This window comes from Coregonus clupeaformis, chromosome 7 (genome assembly GCF_020615455.1).
Source record: "Coregonus clupeaformis isolate EN_2021a chromosome 7, ASM2061545v1, whole genome shotgun sequence".
Lineage (NCBI taxonomy): Eukaryota > Metazoa > Chordata > Actinopteri > Salmoniformes > Salmonidae > Coregonus > Coregonus clupeaformis.
In genome coordinates, this window is record NC_059198.1 from 69,097,304 (window position 1) to 69,118,907 (window position 21,604).

The 21,604-nt window shown below is 42.8% G+C and overlaps 1 protein-coding gene across 1 annotated transcript in view; it reads right to left on the reverse strand.

The window, feature by feature from the left end:
• Positions 1-1,010: 1,010 nt before the first annotated feature.
• The window catches only part of LOC121570012 (homeobox protein Mohawk-like), a 29,731-nt gene continuing 9,137 nt past the window's right edge, over positions 1,011-21,604 (reverse strand). The window contains exons 7-8 of the mRNA XM_041881458.2: positions 4,482-4,515; positions 1,011-3,991 (exon numbers count right to left, since the gene is read on the reverse strand). Of these exons, the coding sequence (XP_041737392.1) occupies positions 3,796-3,991; positions 4,482-4,515 (230 nt within the window). The 3' untranslated portion in view covers positions 1,011-3,795. The remainder of the gene's footprint in view (positions 3,992-4,481; positions 4,516-21,604) is intronic.

The following is a 21,604-nucleotide window of genomic DNA, read 5'->3' on the forward strand; positions in this document are numbered from 1 at the left end:
CACCACACCCTGAGGACAAGGAAACACCTAGCGCCTCGCCTCTGTGCCATTAATTCACTCTTCCTCTCCACAGTGTCTCAATAGCATTGTATACCACGCATATTTATAGGTATGAAAAAAAACATGTTTCTAGGCTGTAATAAGTCGATGTGCACAACGCACAAAGAAGGCACAACTTTCTGAAAGCAATGTTTGAGAATCCCAATGAAGGAAGTGAAACAATACCAGTGATACCAAACACCATGGCCCAGTGTAAATGTGTATATGCGGCGACAGCGACATTCCACTGATGTATACAGTGAGCTGTAAAAGAGGGGTTGTCTGATTTGTTTGTTTAGCTCTGAAAATGCTCTTTAGAAAATCACATCCCTCCTGTATTGTAAATAAACATGTCCCACATTGGGAGCTGTGTGTTTATCTGCTGTTGAATCATGGTCTGCATCCCAAATGGCACCTCATTCACTCACTACTTTGACCAGGGCTCTGGTCAAAAGTAGTACACTATATAGGGAATGGGGTGTCATTTGGGACATAGTCATGGGAAGAATTAAGACCGTCAGAACAGCGGGTGGGTGACGTTTTTTCACTGAGGAAATTACATTACATTATTCATGGTCTCCTCCATTGTATTTGTCTTTAGTGTTTCAGTATTTACTGAACAGAAACCAGACAATTGCATGTAGCTTAATTAATGGGTGGCCTATTCAGAATAATTCAGAGAAGAAAGCAAAATACGTCAACAGCTTGTGTTTGAACCGGGGCCAATCAGAGATGAATTGCTACATTATATTTTTGCGAGGCTGTACATTGAGGGAATTATCCATCAATCAAGACCGGACTGGGAGGGAAGGACTACTTTAACCCAGGATGCCAAAAGGGAAAGTTTAAATGTGTTTTTAGCAGATAACACTGTTGAGTTCATGTTGCTTTGTCAGACAAATACACACACTGTAGTTTTTCTAGAATCCCAAATTGAGCAATAAAGCAATATCATAAAATTTCTTCAAGGGTTTATTCATTGATTTGTGGAAGTAACCATAGTATAACAAAATAAAATGTTATATAAAAGCAAAATCAGACAATACAATGAGATATTATGCATTTGGTCATTGGATAACAATCCAGTCTCTATCAAAAAATTTGAACTCATATAACTTAACAATAAAAAAAAACGGACTAATATCACCAGCTTCTTTTTTTTTACAATCCTTAATAATTTATAGATTTTCTGAAATATGACAAAAGTAAATTGCTCTCCGTTTGCAATATTTGTTCGAAAGCACGAGTTTGTGCACAGGAAAATAAGTATCATACCGAACCAAAGCTTTGGGGTACAGTTATACAATGAGTATACCGAACATTAGGAACACTTTCCTAATATTGTGTTGCATCCCCCCCCCCCACACCTTTTACCCTCAGACGAGGTGTTCTTAATGTTTTGTACACTCAGCGTAGTTGCTGATTGACTACAGGTATAACAATGGCTGTTCTGTTCTGTGCTTTTGAAGCCTTAGTCTCTCTGGCAACTGTGTTCCGTATGAATGGGGTTGTATTCCGTATGGAATGGGCTGCATTCCGTGTGAGGTGTGAGGGTTGTGCCCAGGCTAAACATATTGATGGATTATTAACACACTGAGCGAGGGAAAGGGTTACCCTAGAGCGCCTCTTACAGGATCAGGTGTATAAAAAACACATGTGGACCACAGTCTCCCGCATGAGAATATAGTGCCTGGGGATTGGCTAGTGTGATTCCTTACATTATTACGCTGCTACCATAGGCACGCTAACAAAAATTAGTGTGTGTGTGTGTGTGTGTGTGTGTGTGTGTGTGTGTGTGTGTGTGTGTGTGTGTGTGTGTGTGTGTGTGTGTGTGTGTGTGTTTGTGTGTGTGTGTGTGTGTGTGTGTGCGTGCATGGTTTAACAAGATATGTATAATCAACACATTGTTTTCCCCCTCAACTCAATCCCATAAATTCTCAGTGACGGCTTTTCTTCTGTTTCTTTCTAGTGGAGAACAGAGAGCTAACTGCAGCTTATAACGGTTTGCACATTCAAGATTAAGAGTAGTTTCTAAAAGTAACTTTGTGCAGCTTTTCTCAATCAACCCTTGATCACAAGCACAGTCTAGGTTGTCAAACAAAGGGCCCAAACAGCAGAGAGAATAAAGAAGTGTACATTTTGACACATAAACAGTACCTTGAAGATATACATACAATTAGTGAGTCGGCAGAAAATGACCGACTACAGTTACTCAAACAGTCCAACTTGATTTCTCTCAGTACTTGGCATTGGGTTGCTACAATGTAAATAACATATGCACTGTACATACTTTATAACTATTTAAGGAGGATTCTTTCCATTCGGTCAACAAAAAAAAAAACGTAATGCGGTATGGCTAAGTAAAACCAAGTAAAACTTTGATAAAAACAGAACAACCGCTGCAATAAACAAACTCAAAATAACAAATACTTGCTTTGCCTTCTGACAAAAAGATAATACTGAAAAGGCAATTTTTGAAAAGGGAATTCTCTCTCTCTGTCTCTCTCTCTCTCTCTCTCTTCTTGTAAACAGCAATTTGAATGTGATTCTAAACAGCTGAGGAGGAGTGTAGGATCAAACGGCCTGGTGAGCCTGTCTTTTTTTCACTGTTGAAGTACCTTGTTATGAACGGAAACATGTGAGAGAGAGAAGGCAGCGACACTGTAGTTCATATAATACAACACTGACAACAGAAACAAAAACATCCCTTTAGTTCATGACCCTCTTTGTTTAAACAGATACAGCCCTTTGCCAACCAAACCTTCGACCAGGTGTGTGTGTGTGTGCGCCTGCCTGCGTGTGTGTGTGCACGTGAGCGTGCCTGTATGATGGTGCTGGTTCAACATTTGCTTGGGCTTTCCAGGCTAAAGCCTTGATAAGAATCCTTCCACTTTGGAAAATAAAACCCCAAGGCCGAGCTGTGGAAAACATGATGGTGGTGGTGACTATCAACAGCACAGTGGATCTGCTGGTATCCTATCGATTCTAACTCTCGAGGGCTTCATGTCAGTGTTTGGCTGAACTGGAGTGAACTTTATATATATTCACAGTTATTGTTGGCAGATCTGTTGTATTCTGTCTGAGACATAACAGTGTTCAATTTACAGTCATAATGAGGACTCAGACAAAACATACACAATGCCATCAGGGAGATGTGGCTTAACATGGTGTGTGTGTCTTGATAAATTAGATCAGTTCAGATGTTATTTAACAGCAGTGCCTCGATGATGAGCTAAATTCATCCACATTGTAAGGCACATATCAGGGAGAAAGGGACTGCTTCAGAAGAAGCTTATATGACCATATATTTCTACTTCAGATAGTCCTTTATGTTCCCAGAGACACTCTGTCTGTACATTATTTACCACACAGGGTGTGTTGCTCTGCTTCCAAAAGGCACTTTGGCAAAACTACAATACAAATTTCGGAGTATAAAAAAACGAATAAATTAACATTACAAAAGTGTCTCGTTCAGAACAAAATAATGCAGTTAAAGACGATCATATCAACACTTGTCTAATGCATGTACTGCAGTTTTTTTTTAAAACACAGACCGACACACAAGATAGGTTGTCTTCAGTTCTGTTGCATTTATACCAACATACAGTAAAACAAACAGAACAAAAGAAGAGAGTACTTGTTTCTTTGTTTCGCTTTTTGACTGACTCTTCAGAGTGAGTTTTCAGAGGGAATGTTGGTGTTGCATAGAGAGTGGAAGGGAAGATTAGTTTGAGACAGAAGACTCTGTGATAGGCGCTAGTACTTCTGCACCAGAGGCACTTTGACAGTCTTTACTTCTGATATATGAGAGGACTTTTGGATGATGCAGCTGGTCGTCCCTGATGCATTGCTGTCCTTTCCCTGTGCCAGGTTAGTCAAGGCCATGGCTGCGTTGATCTCTTTCCAGTACGTCTCGTCTTTGCCCCGTACCTTCTCCTTCAGAACGCCACCCCTGAACATAACACACAGAGAGAACGAACGCAGAGTTAGAGGAGAGGACACTAAATAACACAGAGAGAGAACACAGATTTAGAGGAGGGAAAACATTACACAGAATGCAGGAGAGAGACAAAGAACGCAGTCAGGGGAAGGAGAAGGTGAACATTACACAAAGAGAGAGAGAGAGCGAGAGAAAGAACACAGAGTGCCTGTGTCTGCCTGTATGCTGTCCTCTAACTCTGCATTCTCTCTCACAACACACACACACAGAGAATGGCACAGAGTTAGATGAAGGGAAACTATACAAAACGCAGAGGAGAGAACACAGAGTTGGAGGAGAAAGAGGTGAACATTACACACACAGAGAAGAGAGGGAGAACAAACGCAGAGTTGGAGGAAGGGGGTGGGGGAGTTCTACAAATAATTCATAATCATAGAGAGAGAGAAAATGATGTCAGAGGGAGCACGAAAACATACAGAAGGTATCTGTAAAATACACTCACTTGTCACATTTACTTGATCCATGATCCATGGTTTCTGAAATCACAACAGTAAAATAAGTTAATTTAACAACGCACACCCGGAGGTCAATGAGGCTTAATTAAGGCAATTCTTGAGGGCTGGTGAGGTGTGTGTGTGTGTGTGTGTGTGTGTGTGTGTGTGTGTGTGTGTGTGTGTGTGTGTGTGTGTGTGTGTGTGTGTGTGTGTGCTGCAGTAACGTGTTTCTCTGTTTCCACTCTTGATTCATATGTAAAACAAATAGTAGCCATGTAATAATGGACATATAAAAAACGAAAAAGGCACTGTAACAATCATATTTTGACATGAATAACACAACTGCACTTTCTGATATTTATGCATCCCAAACTGCATACCCTAATACTTTCCTTTGAAAATAAATGACTGAGAATATATGATTGTGTTGTCAGAGAAAATGAGAGAGAGAGAGAAAGAGAGACGGAAATAGACCGAAAAATAAACTAAGAAAGATACTTATCTTCATATGCTGTACCGACACACACACACACTCAAATAGGAGCCATTTATAGCTCATATGAAAAACATTAGTCAGGAATCCGGTCTGTTCACAACCAGGCCCATCTAATGTTCTGTGTTCTCACTGTGAGATTACTAGACAGACCTTAAGGTAGAAGGGCTGTTACGATGGTGTGTGTGATTCTGTATGTGTATGCGTGCGTCCGTGCATGTCTGTGTGTGTGTTGGGTAATGGTGGCACAGCCGCAGCAGGCCTCATGTACTCTCACTAGCTGCCAAGCTATAGAGAGCTTCGAGAGGGGGAAGGATGTTTATTTTATTTTATTTAACTAGGCAAGTCAGTTAAGAACAAATTCTTATTTACAATGACGGCCTATACCGGCCAAACCCGGACCAATTGTCCCTATGGGACTCCCAATCACGGCCGGTTGTGATACAGCCTGGAATCGAACCAGGGGGTCTGTAGTGACGCCTCAAGCACTGAGATGCAGTGCCTTAGACCGCTGCACCACTCGGGTAGGGTGTAGGGTGGGGTGGTGGTGTGAGGGGGCAGTGTTTGGGTCCAGGGCTAGCCTCTGCCTAGCGGCAAGTTCTAGCCAGTGATGATGATGACACTGGCTTGGCACCCTCCAAGCCCATTAAAAGATACCAGAGCATCTGGATTTCCTGCTCATGAAGCCTCCAGGCACACACTTTGAGTTAACAAAACACATGGCTAAGGCCAATGAGCTGCTTTTAAGGGGGGACGGTGTGAGGGGAAAGAGACGAAACTAAGAGGGAACCCGTGAGTGTCTGTACTAAAGTTAACACTACCACAAAGCTTCAGGTCTGTCAGTTTAGCTGTGGAGAATTGTACCTTTCTCTGAAGAATTTGTACAGTAATACCCAGCATTCTTTGCTTAGGTAATCAGTAATTGGCTGTCCTGTGTTTGAGTTGAGCATTAGGCAAGACCAGGCGACTGATTGGGGTGAGGCTCTCTCTCTCTCTCTCTCTCTCTCTCTCTCTCTCTCTCTCTCTCTCTCTCTCTCTCTCTCTTTCTTCCATCTCTCTCTCTCTCTCTCTCTTTCTTCCATCTCTCTCTCTCTCTCTCTCAATTCAATTCAATTCAATTTGCTTTATTGGCATGATGTAACAATGTACATATTGCCAAAGCTTACGTACAATATTTACACTATTAAAATAATTAAAATAATAATAATCAATATTGTCAACGGGACAACAGTAACAATAATAACCAAGGGCCATTGAACCATTGGTCTGTCAGACACTGTCCCTTATTGCAGGCAGCAATGTAGTGCGCTGCCAACCCACAGCTCTCTGCGTCCTCCCCCAACAGGACGGGTAGCCTATTCTCATCAGAGAGGTCTTTGAAACCTTAAAAAACGGTTTCAAATTTGGGGAAATTACACTTTCTAATTGTTTTATATTTTTTACATTTTGTCATGAAATGCAGCTCTGTCTCAGGTTCTGCTGTGGTGCAGTGGTTGCACAGCCTTTCCTCTACAGGGAGCCAGGTTTTCCTGTGTCTACCCTTCTCAATGGAAATCTCTCTCTCTCTCTTTCTTCCATCTCTCTCTCTCTCTCGCTCTCTCTCGCTCTCTCTCCCATCTCTCTCTCTCTCCCATCTCTCTCTCTCTCTCTCTCTCTCCCATCTCTCTCTCTCCCACCTTTCTCTCTCTCACTCTCTCTCTCTCGTGGATGCCAGCTGCTTTCATTTATGATGATTGCCCTCCCAGATCGCCCCATAGACACAGAGACACGGAGGAGAGACAGACGCTCGCCTAGCACCGCATTTTCCCGTAAAGAAAATGTTTGTAACATGTATGAGTCCCTTTGACGAGCAGCCACTTGTACCGCCAACACCACAAGTCATTGCCGACAGGGTGTTTCGATAGTTTTTTATTAATGCAAATTCCGTCGCACATTTGAGCTGGAATTTGTTCCCACTCTTCTAACTAGCGGGGAAGGAGAGTCGGGTGGGGACAGAGTTGTTAGGTTAGTTACAGTCACTCCTACACAACTGTGGAGCTGGAAAACCATGTCCTCGCTTCCTCCTGCAAGGGTCCCAGAACCCCTCCGACACCGGAGAATGGACAGACGGATTTCACCGCTGCGCGCCGCTGCCTTTCACCTCACCCCTTCAGTTTTCCAAAGACCTAAATCCAAAGTCCAGGAATATAGACTCCTGCAGGGCCAAACAGCAAATCACCTAATCATTCCAAACGCCTTTCTCTCCTCGCTGGCTGCTGGTTTTCCGAAAACGTTCACATGTGCCGTGACCCGCACTGACCTGCACAACCTCAGGCTGATATGAGGCTGATTATGAAATGTCCTGTTGTTTCCCGTTTCTCTCAGTAATAGTTTAACTCCACAGAGAGAGATGGTCTTTAGGGGGATAAACTCACCTCACCTTGTTTGTGATTCTTAGAGAGAGGGGGGGGGACAAAGAGAGAGAGGGAGAGAGAGAGAGAGAGAGACAGAGAGAGAGAGAGAGAGAGAGAGAGAGAGAGAGAGAGAGAGAGATGAAGAGATAGAGAGAGATGGAGAGAGAAAGTTGTGAGGCAATTACAAAGAGAACAAACCACAGCTTGGGTTTCAACTCTTTAGCACATTCCAGAATACTCGTCTGGCCACATCTCTCTCTCTCTCTCCCTCTTTTTCTTTTTCTTTTAGTTCTTATCTCTCGCTTCATCTCTTGAGTCTCCCCCCTCTCTTTTGCTCTCTCTCGCACTCTTTCCTTCTCTCTTTATCAGTCTCACCAGTTATTTCTCTCTCTCTCTCTCTCTTCCTCTGACTGGAGTGGCGTACAGTAACACATTGTGTTAGATTGACCATTCTCAGGCAGTCCAGCCAAAACAAATGCAATTATGTTTCTCCCTTTGCTTTCACGAGGAAAAACTATATCTGTTATATGTCAAGAACAAGCATTTCTTCCACAGCTTCACATGCCATTTAAAAGCTTTGAAATGATTACAGTGTTTTTTCTTCTTCTCCCTCCTCTCCCTTTCCAGCTTTGCTCTCTGACTTCTGATTGAATTTACCTTTTTTTACTTTATCTCACAATATTTGGTGAAAAATCGAATATTAGGACTCCTTCTTCTACTTTGTTAGACTGCTGTAATACTTCACAGGAATTTGCAGTGGTCTACTCTACATTACTAATCAGTGGAAATGACAAATTACCCAATGGAATACAATCATTTCATGGTCAGAAAAATGGAGGTGCCAAAACATGTTTGCTTCCCCTATTTTGATAGTGGGTGACTAGGTATTCTGTTTGCTCTATGGCTCAGTTTCCAATGGTTCAGTCTATTCCAGCATTTTTCATGTACATGTATCTCCATCTAGTCTCCCTGACTAATACCAGTGCTAGAGACAGGATTGGGACTGATTTCATTCATTCATTCTGTATAATAACAGCTATGTAATTACATCCCAATAACATTGTTTTCATGTGCTGTAGGTTGTTATGTTGTCATGTTCCTACATGGATATATTAGCTCAATGTTTACTATGGTGTCAGGAAGTGTATGGATTGGTTGCTAATGATGACAAGCCATACAGCAGACAACAAAAGACAACAAAGATATTAAAACAATACCCTACAAGGGATTATAGTAGTGCCACAACACACCCTTTTGCATCTTTTGTCTTGTAGTTACTGTAATCTGTGTTGTGGTGTTTCTGATAAGGCGAGCACAGAGCCTGACTGTATAGCAGGCTAAAAGGGAATATCTGCAGCTGACCTGGGTCCAAATACTGCTTGACTTTGAAATATTGGATCAATTGCAACAGGCAAGCTCAATCAAGCACAGATTAAAAATATATATATTTGGACCCAGATCTGGTCTGCAGAACTCTCTGTGCAGCGAGGCTGAAAAGCCACTGTGGGTTCCAGTCCAGTGTGTTTCAGAGCAGGGCATCCAGTGTCCAGATGCCATTCAATCCCCTCAAAGTCTCATAAAAGCCATGTTTGTGTGACGCCTCCTGCAGGTTAGGAGCAGAGCGGAGCAGAGGGTGAGGCCACACGCGTCATTTACCCAGAATCCCCCCATGAGACCCCGTCCAACCCAGACGCAGGCCAGAGCCCAACAGGCCCACCATCCCCGGGAAGGGAACGACGGACTGGAGAGCTGAGCTGGAAATGGACCATCGCATGCTAAAACTCTATTTCCAACCTTCTTTGCCTAAAACATCTAAAACTCCGATTTTTTTAAACAATGACCATGCCAAACAAACTATGAATTGTCAATAAACCATAGCGGGACCTTTCATTATTTTTCTGTTCTTTAGGGGGGTTTTCTCCTTCTTTGCTACTGAACTGAAAGTCATGCAGTTAACTTTGCTGTTGCCTTTCTGTTATACTGACAGCAGGATTTCATATACTTTTTTAAAGATCGGCGAGGGGAAAGCAAAGAAGTGTAATGTTTTTGGCGTGGCGGTGAAAGTCAAAAAATATTTGTTCACTTAACATCACCGCGGGTAATAGAGGAGGGTGAATACAGCAAAAATTGATGAAACAAAACATTGGAGCAAAAACAATTAACAACGAACTGACAAATGAGAGAGGGAATAAAGTACACCTGCTTAGAGAGGATGGGTATGTATTATCACAACCAGCTGGTGCTGTTGTTAGCGACACACAACAATAAACACACCACACCAGCCCCTAGTCCTAGTGCATAAATCAGACAAAAGGCTGCGCTAGATTAGTGATCAGTGAGCTCAGCCTATTACCAGCTCGGCTCCTGAAAGCCAGACAAAAGAGAAGAAACATACATCACAGATGGGACCGATGCAATCACAGACACCCCACTGATAGGCCAGAGGTCAACCGACCAATGGAGAGCTGGACAGCAGTGTGATCATCCAATCATGTGTCTCCGCTGACTGGAGAAGGTCAATCAGTGAGTTATGACTCAGGGGTTACAGTATTACCTTCTGTCCCAAATGGCACCCTTTTCCCTACATAGTGCACTACTTTTGACCAAAGCCCTATGGGCCGTGGTCAAAAGTAGTGCACTATATATGGAATAGGGTGCTATTTGGGAAGCATCCTTCGAGATGAGTGATCCTGACTGCTGCCATCTCTAACAGAGAGGAAGCCGTTCAGTCCACAACCAGGCATTCAGCACAATTTACTGGATAGGAGACACTATGGGACAAGTTAACTCTTGTTTACTTTAAAAAAGGTGAATGTGCAGACAATAATGGGCCATACTTGCGAACATTAGAAAAAGTATTTATTTGTCTCAAAATTCAATTAAAATCGTTGATTTACTTGTACGCGTTAAAAGGGTTACGGCTCTATTCAATCTGTATCGCTGAAGCGTTACAGATTGCGCAATAGGAATTTAAAGGTAATTTCCCATTGAGCCGACATATGCAGCGTTTACAGTGAATCACAGGAGGTTGGTGGCACCTTAATTTGGGAGAACGGGCTCGTGGTAATGACTGGAGTGGAATAGGTGAATGGTATCAAATACATCAAACACATGGTTTCCAGGAGCGGCAGGTAGCTTAGTGGTTAAGAGCGTTGTGCCAGTAACCGAAAGATTGCTGGTTCTAATCCCTGAGCCGACTAGGTGAAAAATCTGTTGATGTGCCCTTGAGCAAGGCACTTAACCCTAATTGCTCTGGATAAGAGCGTCTGCTAAAATGTCATTCCATTTCCGGGAATTTTTTTGTGCAGTTAATGTATGTTTTACGTCGATTGAGGTATAAATGGGGGGCGGTATCTAAAGTGCCTTCGGAAAGTATTCAGACCCCTTGACTTTTTCCACATTTTGTTACATTACAGCTTTATTCTAAAATTGATGAATTTTGTTTTTTTCCTCATCAATCTACACACAATACCCCATAATGACAAAGCAAAAACAGGTTTTTAGAAATGTTTGCAAATGTATTAAAAATAAAAAACTTAAATATATATTTACATAAGTATTCAGACCCTTTACTCTGTACTTTGTTGAAGTACCTTTGGCAGCGATTACAGCCTCTAGTCTTCTTGAGCATGATGCTGCATGCTTGGCACACCTGTATTTGGGGAGTTTCTCCCATTCTTCTCTGCAGATCCACTCAAGCTCTGTAAGGTTGGATGGGGAGCGTCGCTGCACAGCTACTTTCAGGTCTGTACGATTGGGTTCAAGTCCGGGCTTTGGCTGGGCCACTCAAGGACATTCAGAGACTTGTCCCGAAGCCAAACCTGCATTGTCTTGGCTGTATGCTTAGGGTGGTTGTCCTGTTGGAAGGTGAACCTTCACCACAGTCTGAGGTCCTGAGCGCTCTGGAGCAGGTTTTCATCAAGGATCTCGCTGTACTTTGCTCCGTTCATCTTTCCCTCGATCCTGACTAGTCTCCCTGCCGCTGAAAAACTTCCCCACAGCATGATGCTGCCGCCTCCATGCTTCACCGTAGGGATGGTGCCTCCAGACGTGAAAATTGGCATTCAGGCCAAAGAGTTCAATCTTTGTTTCATCAGACCAGAGAATCTTGTTTCAAGCGGGCTATCATGTGCCTTTTACTGAGGAGTGGCTTCCGTCTGGCCACTTTACCATAAAGGTGGCCGATTGCTCAGTTTGGCCAGTTGGCCAGCTCTAGAAAGAGTGTTGGTGGTTACAACCTTCTTCAATTTAAGAATTGATGGAGGCCACTGTGTTCTTGGGGACCTTCAATGCTGCAGAAATGTTTTGGTACCCTTCCCCAGATCTGTGCCTCGACACAATCCTGTCTCGGAGCTCTACGGACAATTCCTTTGACCTCATGGCTTAGTTTTTGCTCTGACATGCACTGTCAACTGTGGGACCTTATATAGACAGGTGTGTGCCTTTCCAAATCATGTCCAATCAATTGAATATACCACAAGTGGACTCCAATCAAGTTGTAGAAACATCTCAAGGATGATCAATGGAAACAGGATGCACCTGAGCTCAATTTTGAGTCTCATACCAAAGGGTCTGAATACTTATGTAAATAAGGTATTTCGGGGGGTTAATTTCTAAAAACCTGTTTTCACTTTGTCATTATGAGGTATTGTGTGTAGATTGATGAGGAATTTGATTTATTTAATCCATTTTAGAATAAGGCTGTAAGATAACAAAATGTGGAAAAAGTCAAGGGGTCTGAATACGTTCCGAATGCACTGTATGAAGATATTTGATTGGGGAATGGGGAAACATTTTCATGGTGGGAAATTCATCAATAAATGTGGGGAAACAGAAGACCTGCAAAAAAATCTGATGTGATCATGCACTTGAAGCCAAAGATTCGCCTCTTCCTCCCTGTCAAAGCATACTTAACAGGCCAACAGCACATTATGATAATCAAATCAACTAGATCACATGCATTTGACTGACTTGCAGATTGTGGCAAGGGTTCGAATCCCACGTGTTTTTTCTCCTTTGAAATCTAGAATTACGTTTATTGTGTTAGTGTGTGCAACAAACAGCTTGAAAATTATGAACTTAATAAGTGGCTACGTCTTTCATCAGCCTTGCAGACAAACAGACTGCTATGGCCTAACAGTCATATTGCATAGGCTATATTACATGGTCGTGTACACCTAAATGACTAGACCACAAGCGCTATTTGACAAGACCACAAACATGTTCCACTTTTGTATAAACGATGTACGAGTATTGTATAATGTTGTATAATCCTCCTACATCTTTATTGCTGTGAAAGCACATGAATGTGTGTGAAACGGATAGGCAACAACGTGGGATTCGGGCATATATAAAGTGGATATAAAGTCTAAGATCTTTGATAGACTGATGCGGAATTTGTTACAGGAAATAATCACTGTCAGCTGGTGAGGTTAACATAGGGTTAACGTGTGCCAGGTTATCTGATGGGAACAGCTACAATGTAGCGTTCTATCACGTGCAAGTAAATTGACGACTTTCATTGGCTGATGCACATTTTGAGACAGTTTAAACTTTTTCTAATGTTCACAAGTATGGTGCCTAAGAGTACTTGCACATCAGATAATAATTGACCAAGTCCTTTATCCTGATTGTTGGAAAATACAAAACCCTATATCGACCCTATATTTCTTCTCAAACAAATAAACAAACAAAGGAGAGAAAAGAGTGAGGCAAAGAGACATATTGTACTGGACTGTCACTAGTGACACGATGAAGGGCTTGGTTTTTTCCTCTTATTTTCCTGGTGGTTTTAAATGGTCTGCACTTTTTTATAATGTCAAGGGGAGTCTGTGAATGAAGTTAGGGATGCCTTGGCACTCCTCTGGCCCCGGGACTGCCAACCCATCCCTGGGCCCTCCCGCCTCTCCCTCCGCCCTCACTGCCCAGACGCCCTGCCTCTCTGTTGGGCAGCCACTCCGAGGCTGGGGCTCCATGGGCCCTCACTGGCACATACTGGCCTACCAGGGCCCAGGGCCACAATATAGGCCAGTCATACTCAGACATAGAGACACAAAGACAGAGACAGAGAACTTATGGAAAATGTGCCTTCGTTGCTTCCCTGCGTTGCTTACAATGACATGGCTTTGAGTTCATAACTTTTACATTGAAAAAGGAAGTTCACAAAACTAGTGAGTGAGTAAACGCAAAATAGGTATAAAAGAATATGGCATTCTATTACATTGCCAATTTGCATGGACTTTTATATTCCAGTCAAGTACAGTATGTTAATCCAAACTAGCAGGCGATATTACAGAATATCAGCATTCAAACCAGTCCAGAACATTTTACCTTTCTAGGGATGCGTCCCAAATGGCACCTTATTCCCTACTTAGCGCACTATAGGGAATAGGTTGCCATTTGGGATGCACACTAGGCTTCAGGTTTTCAGTCTGTAAATATATCATGGCTTTGACTTGGTTGAGTGCTGCAGCACGTTGCTGAGTTGGATAATCCTCTAGTAAGTCGTAACTTTGCGGCCACAGAGGAGCCATTGTACTGGGAGTAATAGCTTGCATCCCAAATGGCACCCTATTTCCTATGTAGTGCACTACTTTTGACCAGGGCTCTAGTCAAAAGTAGGTAACTATATATGGAATATGGTGCCATTTGGGACAAAACCATGGATTCAGGTCAGCAGTCACTGTAAACTATTCCTGCTAGAAATATTACATTATTGTCCTCTTTCTGGTAAGAACCCCAGATATTACTGTAGCTAGTAATGACATAGTAATAGTAATAACATCCAGGCTATGTTATAATAGACATTAAGAATCCCAGATGCATGAAATATTAACTATGCACACTATATATAACTGTTTTAAAATGGTTTAGTCTGTCCTTTTTCCTATTCCTACAATTTTTTCTACGACGTGGAGGCAGATGACACAGACCATGACATTCCCAGACCACAGTGCATCAGTCAGTGATAGGGGGAAAAGATAACAATCACAAAATGGGAATCACACTTTGTTTTTGGAGATGAAGCCATAATAGTGTTTAGTGCGTTTAAACATGGTCTCAGAGAGTCTGTGTGTTTACGAGTGGCAACAAACACTAGCTAATCAGAGTCACATCGTTGGCCAAATGAGTGGGCTGGAGGAGAGGAATACCTTGTTAACTAAGGCTCATCTTTTGTGTGTGTGTGTGTGTGTGTGTGTGTGTGTGTGTGTGTGTGTGTGTGCGTGCGTGCGTGCGTGCGTGCGTGCGTGCGTGTGTGTGACCTCGACCACCACCGCACATCAACATCTCAGAGGAAGATCAGAACCTCGGCAGAGATGAGCGTGACAGAGATTCATACGTGTCTGTTTTCCGCAGATGGTTGGCACGGAAACGGTCATCACGACAGCAAGCTCTGCTCCTCCTGCGGTTAGAGATTAAGGAGAGTTGGACACAAGCTCCAATCGGAGCCTTGTCTGATATCTGTAGATCAGTACGCGCATACTTCAAACACTGACCTAACGACCACAGAGGTGTTTGGGTCACCGGGGACATATTAATATGGTAACAATATCACCCGATGACGTAGACCGAGTGGTCGAAGTGAGCTTCAGAACAGGCCCCATGGTTAAACTATTCAACAGATGCTTTATCATTATCCTCTGTTTGAATTAACAGGTACAGACAAAACAACATGCTGCTCTGAATCTGAACCAGAGCTAAAGCTGTTTCTGCTCCCAGCCTTTCTCAATAACCCTGGTCCTCTGAGACAAATGGAAGTTGTTTGCAGTACACAAAAAGCACTGAAAAAAGTATGTACACTAAATTCTTGTGTAAACACAATTTGCTTGGGATTTTTAAGTGTTTTCTTGGACTAAAAATACCCCATTCTGGAGTTGGAAGTTCCAATTTGGAACCCAAATGATATGTTTGTGCTGCAGTCTTAACATAATATGTTGCAATTCCCTGTGTGTGTGTGTGTGTGTATGTGTGTGTGTGTGTGTGTGTGTGTGTGTGTGTGTGTGTGTGTGTGTGTGTGTGTGTGTGTGTGTGTGTGTGTGTGTGTGTGTGTGTGTGTGTGTGTGTGTGTGTGTGTGTGTGTGTGTGTGTGTGTGTGTGTGTGTGTGAGGGCCTTGACTCCTGGTCACACCTTCTACACTTTCATTGTGGACAATTGTTTTAGACATGAGGCTGTTTGTTTTATTTTTATGAAGCCAATTTGTGTTTTCTACAGACTTGGGGTGAGTGAATCAGTATTTTAACCCAGCTAACACAGCTGTGTTTTGTGATCTGCTGATTGTTGGGTTCTGCTGCCTGCCTGCCTACCTGCGTGTATTTGGGCACTACTCAAACCTCGACGCTGATGATTTGCTTTTGAGAAATGCCTCTGTCATTAATCTCCACTTCTGACGTCTATGTTAGGAGTTTCACTATAAACAGAGCCTAGGCCATGTTTGTCAGTTCACACTTTATTTCTCTATGGAACTGATTGTTCTAGTCTGAATGAACTAGGCTTGTTCTGTACTACTCCATTATGTTCTGTTAGCATCACACCCAATTTCTGTCTGGTAGGTGGTGGTCAACATTTATCTTATAAATATAAAACCAGCCCAACCGAACTCAGCCGTCCTTTTCTTTCCATGTACCTATCCACTCAATAGCACACTTCGTACTCTGCACCACAACATCAAGCCAAGATCAAGATCAGAATCAAGCCAGGATTCCACATCTGTCTGCCACCATCAGAAGTACCCACCACACCCAAAGAGACACAATGGGGTTGCAATAGAGTAGATATTCTACTCTACTCTACTCTCTGTTTTGTGTAAAATACCTGATTTACTTCACATCCTAACCATTATGAATGTTTTACAATAGATGGCTTTGTCTTTGTGTTGAAAAGTCTTAATTCTACCGGACACATACACACACACACTCACTCATTCCAGCCTTTCAACTAAATATACTGATGAAGAGGAAGAGAGTAAGGTCAGTGTACGCCACGCTCTCTCTGTCTTTTACTCATCACAGCCGCAACGCTCACTTTCTTCTCCCGACAGCCCCCTCCACTCTCTGAGAAATAGAGCCCAAATCTGGCTAGGGATGGAAGTCAAGATCTTTCACACAGACACACACAAACATGCAGGCGTGTGCACACACACACACACACACACACACACACACACACACACACACACACACACACACACACACAGACACTGGACCTTAGTGAATCTTGGCTGCTGGGTTGTTCTCTTGGAACAGCCTCTGTCCACCCTCCCTCCATCGCTCCCTCCTCTCCCCCCTTCTCCCTATCCTCCTTTATTATTATGAAAGGGTGGAAAGAGGGATATGTGGCCAGTCCTCCCATCCCTGCCTGGCTAGTTGGATTCCTAAAATGAGCCTAATCCACTGCAAGAGGAATCCGCATCCATCAATAGTAGTCCTGTGTAGCTCAGTTGGTAGAGCATGGTGTTTGCAACGCCAGGGTTGTGGGTTCAATTCCCACAGGGGGCCAGTATGAAAATGTATGCACTCCCTAACTGTAAGACGCTCTGGATAAGAGCGTCTGCTAAATGACTAATATGTAATCAAAGGCTGTGTTTACACAGGCAAACCAATTCTGCTCTTTTGGCAAAAGTGCTGATATGATTGGTCAAAGGACCAATTTGTGGTAATAAAATATCAGAATTGGGCTGTCTGTGTAAACACAGCCATGGAGGATCCATTGATCATGGGGATACATATCCAGCTGCATACAGTATAGTATAGCTTATTAGACTAGATGAAAAGCAGACCATCTCCACTGATAATGATGACTGTGTTCAAGACGTTTCCTTTTTCTTTCCACCTGTATAGGACGGCAGCCTGATAGAAGCTACATGAAACACTGAAACGGTACAGACGGTGAACACTCTCGCTCTGTCATCGTTCCAAGTCAGCCTGGTAGCTACTAAACTACTAAACATTTCCATTCAGGTAGATAGGATTTGTAAGTGATTTTTAAACAGCTTTTTAGACTACAATTCTCTAGGATTCAATAACTGTCTGGCACTTGCTGTGACAAAATTCAATAGACCCTTATGAGTCTCAGAGGCCGTGTCAAACACTACTGTTTTCATTTAACATATTTCGGACTCAACTTTGTGTTAAATGTTGCCTCCCTGCATTCGTAAAAAGTAACTTTAATGCCAATGTATTTTACAATTTATTTTACAGGTGCTCTTCAATCATAATGTGTTGGTTGTCCCTGAACATCTTGAGCAACCAACGAATGGCCCTGTCTGTCTGAGAAAATGGCTGAATCGAAAAAGAGTGTGTTCTTCTCGAAATTACTGAGACGTTTTGGGCCTCCGAAATATCACAAACACATTAACCATATTTATCACTATTTAGTAGAACTAGAAACCATGCTGTCATGGTACTAAACTAAATTACAAACAATAATAGATTTAAAATGAAATTACACAAGTAGGGAAATAGATTGATCTACTTATCCAATCTAAACAGAACCTATAAAATATTTTTGGGGAAACTTGGCTGAACAAACCAACTGTTTAGTAAATAAGAAAAAAGAGCACCATTAACTTAATATGAAAAACTAGCAAAAAATCACTATTCAATCTGTAACGCTGAAGTGTTACAGATTCCGTGATAGAAACGAATGCAGCTGGAACATTGCCTTAAAATTTCAAAAACGCTATAAAGTTGAACTTCCGCGATGTGGATTGAATAGAGCCATGTATTGATGATATATCAGTTGTGCTTAGCTATACAGTACATTACACTTCGCAGAACAGAACCTGAGAAAATTTACCACTGTCAAATCTCTGAGAAACCTCTGCCAAAGATCTCTCACTCTCTCTCCATCTCTCTCCTTTCGCAGGAATGTAGAGAATTATTTGGCGTGTAATGATCTATATCATATCGGACGGGGCAAAATCTGGTAGTGAGCAAGAAGAAAAACATTCAGTGAGATTCCTGCCATTTAATATTCCATTAAAGGGTAATTTGGCATGAAACCACTGGCATGTGCATTGGAATTCTACTGCTCCTTGTTTTCAATGAAATTCCCAACAGGATTTTTCTGACTTCTGTTTTCTTTTCGTCAAGCAAAAAAAAAAGGCTCTTGGTTTTCCCATTGAGTGCGGGGACAGAGTAAGCTTGCATCCCAAATGGCACCCTGTTTCCTATGTAGTGCACTACTTTGACCAGAGCCCATAGAGAAAAGGGTATAGGAAATAGGGAGCCATTTGGGACGCAGACAGAGTAAGTCTACACTCAACATCTCCTGCCACGTCTGACTGCTCTCTGAAGTCAGAGATAACACCCATGGCAGACATCCACCAATTGTCCCATTAATGGACATTTAACCAATGGGCTCTGATCAGCGGGCACGCCACTTTGGCTTAAGCGAATCAGAAGTGAGGCAGAGGTAGGGGCTTATAACGAATGTGCCAGTGCCAAGAACTCTGAGAGTTCTGAGAGCTCAGTCTCTCGATCTCCTACAGCCCATGCATGCAGGCACGCACGAACACACTCACCCACAGACACATGCACACGCTCAGACACACACACACACACCTCCAGTCTGGGAAGCTCAGCTCAGGCCTGAAATTTCAGACACTCTGTAATTGTCAAAAGGCTCAGGAATTATTTCACTACTAAAATATCTGGAATGTTCAGACAGGAGAAAAAAGCTCCAGAGGAAATGATGCAAATTGGAGCTTTACCATTCTCTCTCTATCTCTCTAATTCTTTATTTCTTTCTTACTCTCTCTTTCTTTTGCTCTAACTCTCTTTCTCTCTCCCTCTAACTCTCTCTCTCTTCCTCTATTTCACTCTCTCTTCCTCTTTCTGAGCCTCTCTCTCTTTCTCGCTCTCTCTCTGACAACAAGCTCAGATGTAGAATTATAGAATTAAACTTTCATTTAATTTGTTTTCTTTTTTTTGCTGAGATTTGATGATGAGAGGCTAGCAGGTGTTCGCGTGAACTTTCTTGTGAGCCAAAGCCTTGGATAACTTTCCGTGCATCGGGATTCAAGCTCCCTTCTTCTCTCGCATGTAACAGAGGAGAAACCGTTCCCAATAATGCCTGGCTGGCCAGCCCAGAAACCCAAGAGGGAGAAGTCATAGCCAAGACATTATAATTACCATGGAGATAAAATAGTTACTTTCTATTAAAACATTATGTGGGCCAGGTAAATAATTCCTTAAATATTTTTCTTATTAAATCGGGTCCTGTGCTGAAGCCTAAGCTAATCCTCTCTATCTCTCTCTCTCTCTCTCTCTCTCTCTCTCTCTCTCTCTCTCTCTCTCTCTCTCTCTCTCTCTCTCTCTCTCTCTCTCTCTCTCTCTCTCTCTCTCTCTCTCTATTTCTCTCTGTCTGTGTCTGGCTGGTGACTGACGTGCTCAGCAGGTGTCTCAGTGAGAGAAATAAGGTTTTTTCATGTCAGGGAGTTTTAAGGATTTGATGTGGATGGAGGATTGTAACAGTCGCGATCGCTGGAGCGTTTCATTGGACTGCCTCCCCTATCCGGCTTAAACATCACTTCAAATTCAAATAAAATAAAATCTTATTTTATTTTTCACATGCGCCGAATACAACAGGTTTAGACCTTACCGTGAAATGCTTACTTACAAGCCCTTAACCAACAATGCAGTAAGAAAATAGAGTTAAGAAAATATTTACTAAATAAACTAAAGTAAAGAAAATGTCCGGGTGGCCATTTGATTAATTGTTCAGCAGTCTTATGGCTTGGGGGTAGAAGCTGTTTAGGAGCCTTTTGGACCTAGACTTGGCGCTCCGGTACCGCTTGTCGTGCGATAGCAGAGAGAACAGTCTATGACTTGGGTGACTGGAGTCTTTGACAATTATTTGGGCCTTCCTCTGACACCACCTAGTATATAGGTCCTGGATGGCAGGAAGCTTGGCCCCAGTGATGTACGGGGCCGTACGCACTATCCTCTGTAGCGCCTCTCCCTTCCTTCGCATAGACAATGTAAAACACGTTTAGCCATAAGATCAAGTTTGAATATTATAGGATAATATCCCTCACCCTACCCCCTCTCAATCCCACTCCTCCACCTCAATCTGAATTCCCTATAGGCACTTTTGAATGAAAATATTATTATCAGTTATGAAGTCTTCTTTGGAACAAAGGCCCAGTTGTTCTAGAACTGAAGAAGAACTGTAAGAACTTCATGCAGCACTCTGTGAGATTAGGTCTAATTGGTAACAGCACCTGCAACCTGTGGGTGAAACATCATGAAACCATGAAGCCTTTATAAGACACAGCACATACAGCCGTTCTGATATCCAAGGCCAGCCCACAGGCACTAAAACCTGGGGTTAAGGGACACTGCACTGTGAGAAATTAATATGCCAAGTGGAAAACTCACATGCACACTCTTTGTTTCATGTGCCTCGCTCAAATATATCCATTGTTTTGTATTACTTTAGCTTCGGTTTTTGTTTTATTTTCACTGAGCCCCTGCTCCGCCTTGGGGAAAGCTGCACGCTCATGATCACAGATGCTGGCTCACACACGCTGGCACACACACGTTTCCCTCCCATGTCTGCCCTGTTCTCTCTCTTTCAGTAAGGCCTCAAGGCAGGACCAAAGACATGCCAAACAGTAGTCAGAGTGTGAGTAAGTTACACATGGTCTTATTGTGTCTCTAGTGTTAAACCCTAAACCCGTTAGAGGAACGAGAGAGGGCGAGGGAGTAAGGAGGAATTCCACAGTGTACTTGGCATTAGGGGGCAAACCTAAGACAGTGCGAGACCAGGGTCTCTCTGTTGTTGTGAACAGGACACACAGAGAGATTTATATTAGACTTAGCCAGGTCCCAAATGTCACCCTATTCCCTACATAGTGCACTACTTTTGACCAAGGCCCTTAGGGCTTTGGTCAAAAGTAGTGCATTAAGTTGGGAATAGGGTGTCATTTGGGACACACCCTGAAAGGCTCCGGCCAGGCTATCCTTTCCTATAGGTACCTAGGAGGTCCATTTCAGTAGCCACAAGTAACATATTAACTTTCACTCATCTGAAATGAAAGGAGAGTGTGAGAACAGGGAGTACAGAGAACCAGAACCAGGCTGCTGAAACAGGACAACAGGAGTGGAACAGCAGTGGAACATCGTCACAGCGCCCAAGAACGCCCTCCTCACAACGAACGGGCCAGATGGGGCTGAGGGCCGGGAATTAAAACAAAATGTGCAGATGGGGACAGAAAGAGAAAAAAGAGAAGAGAAGAGAGAA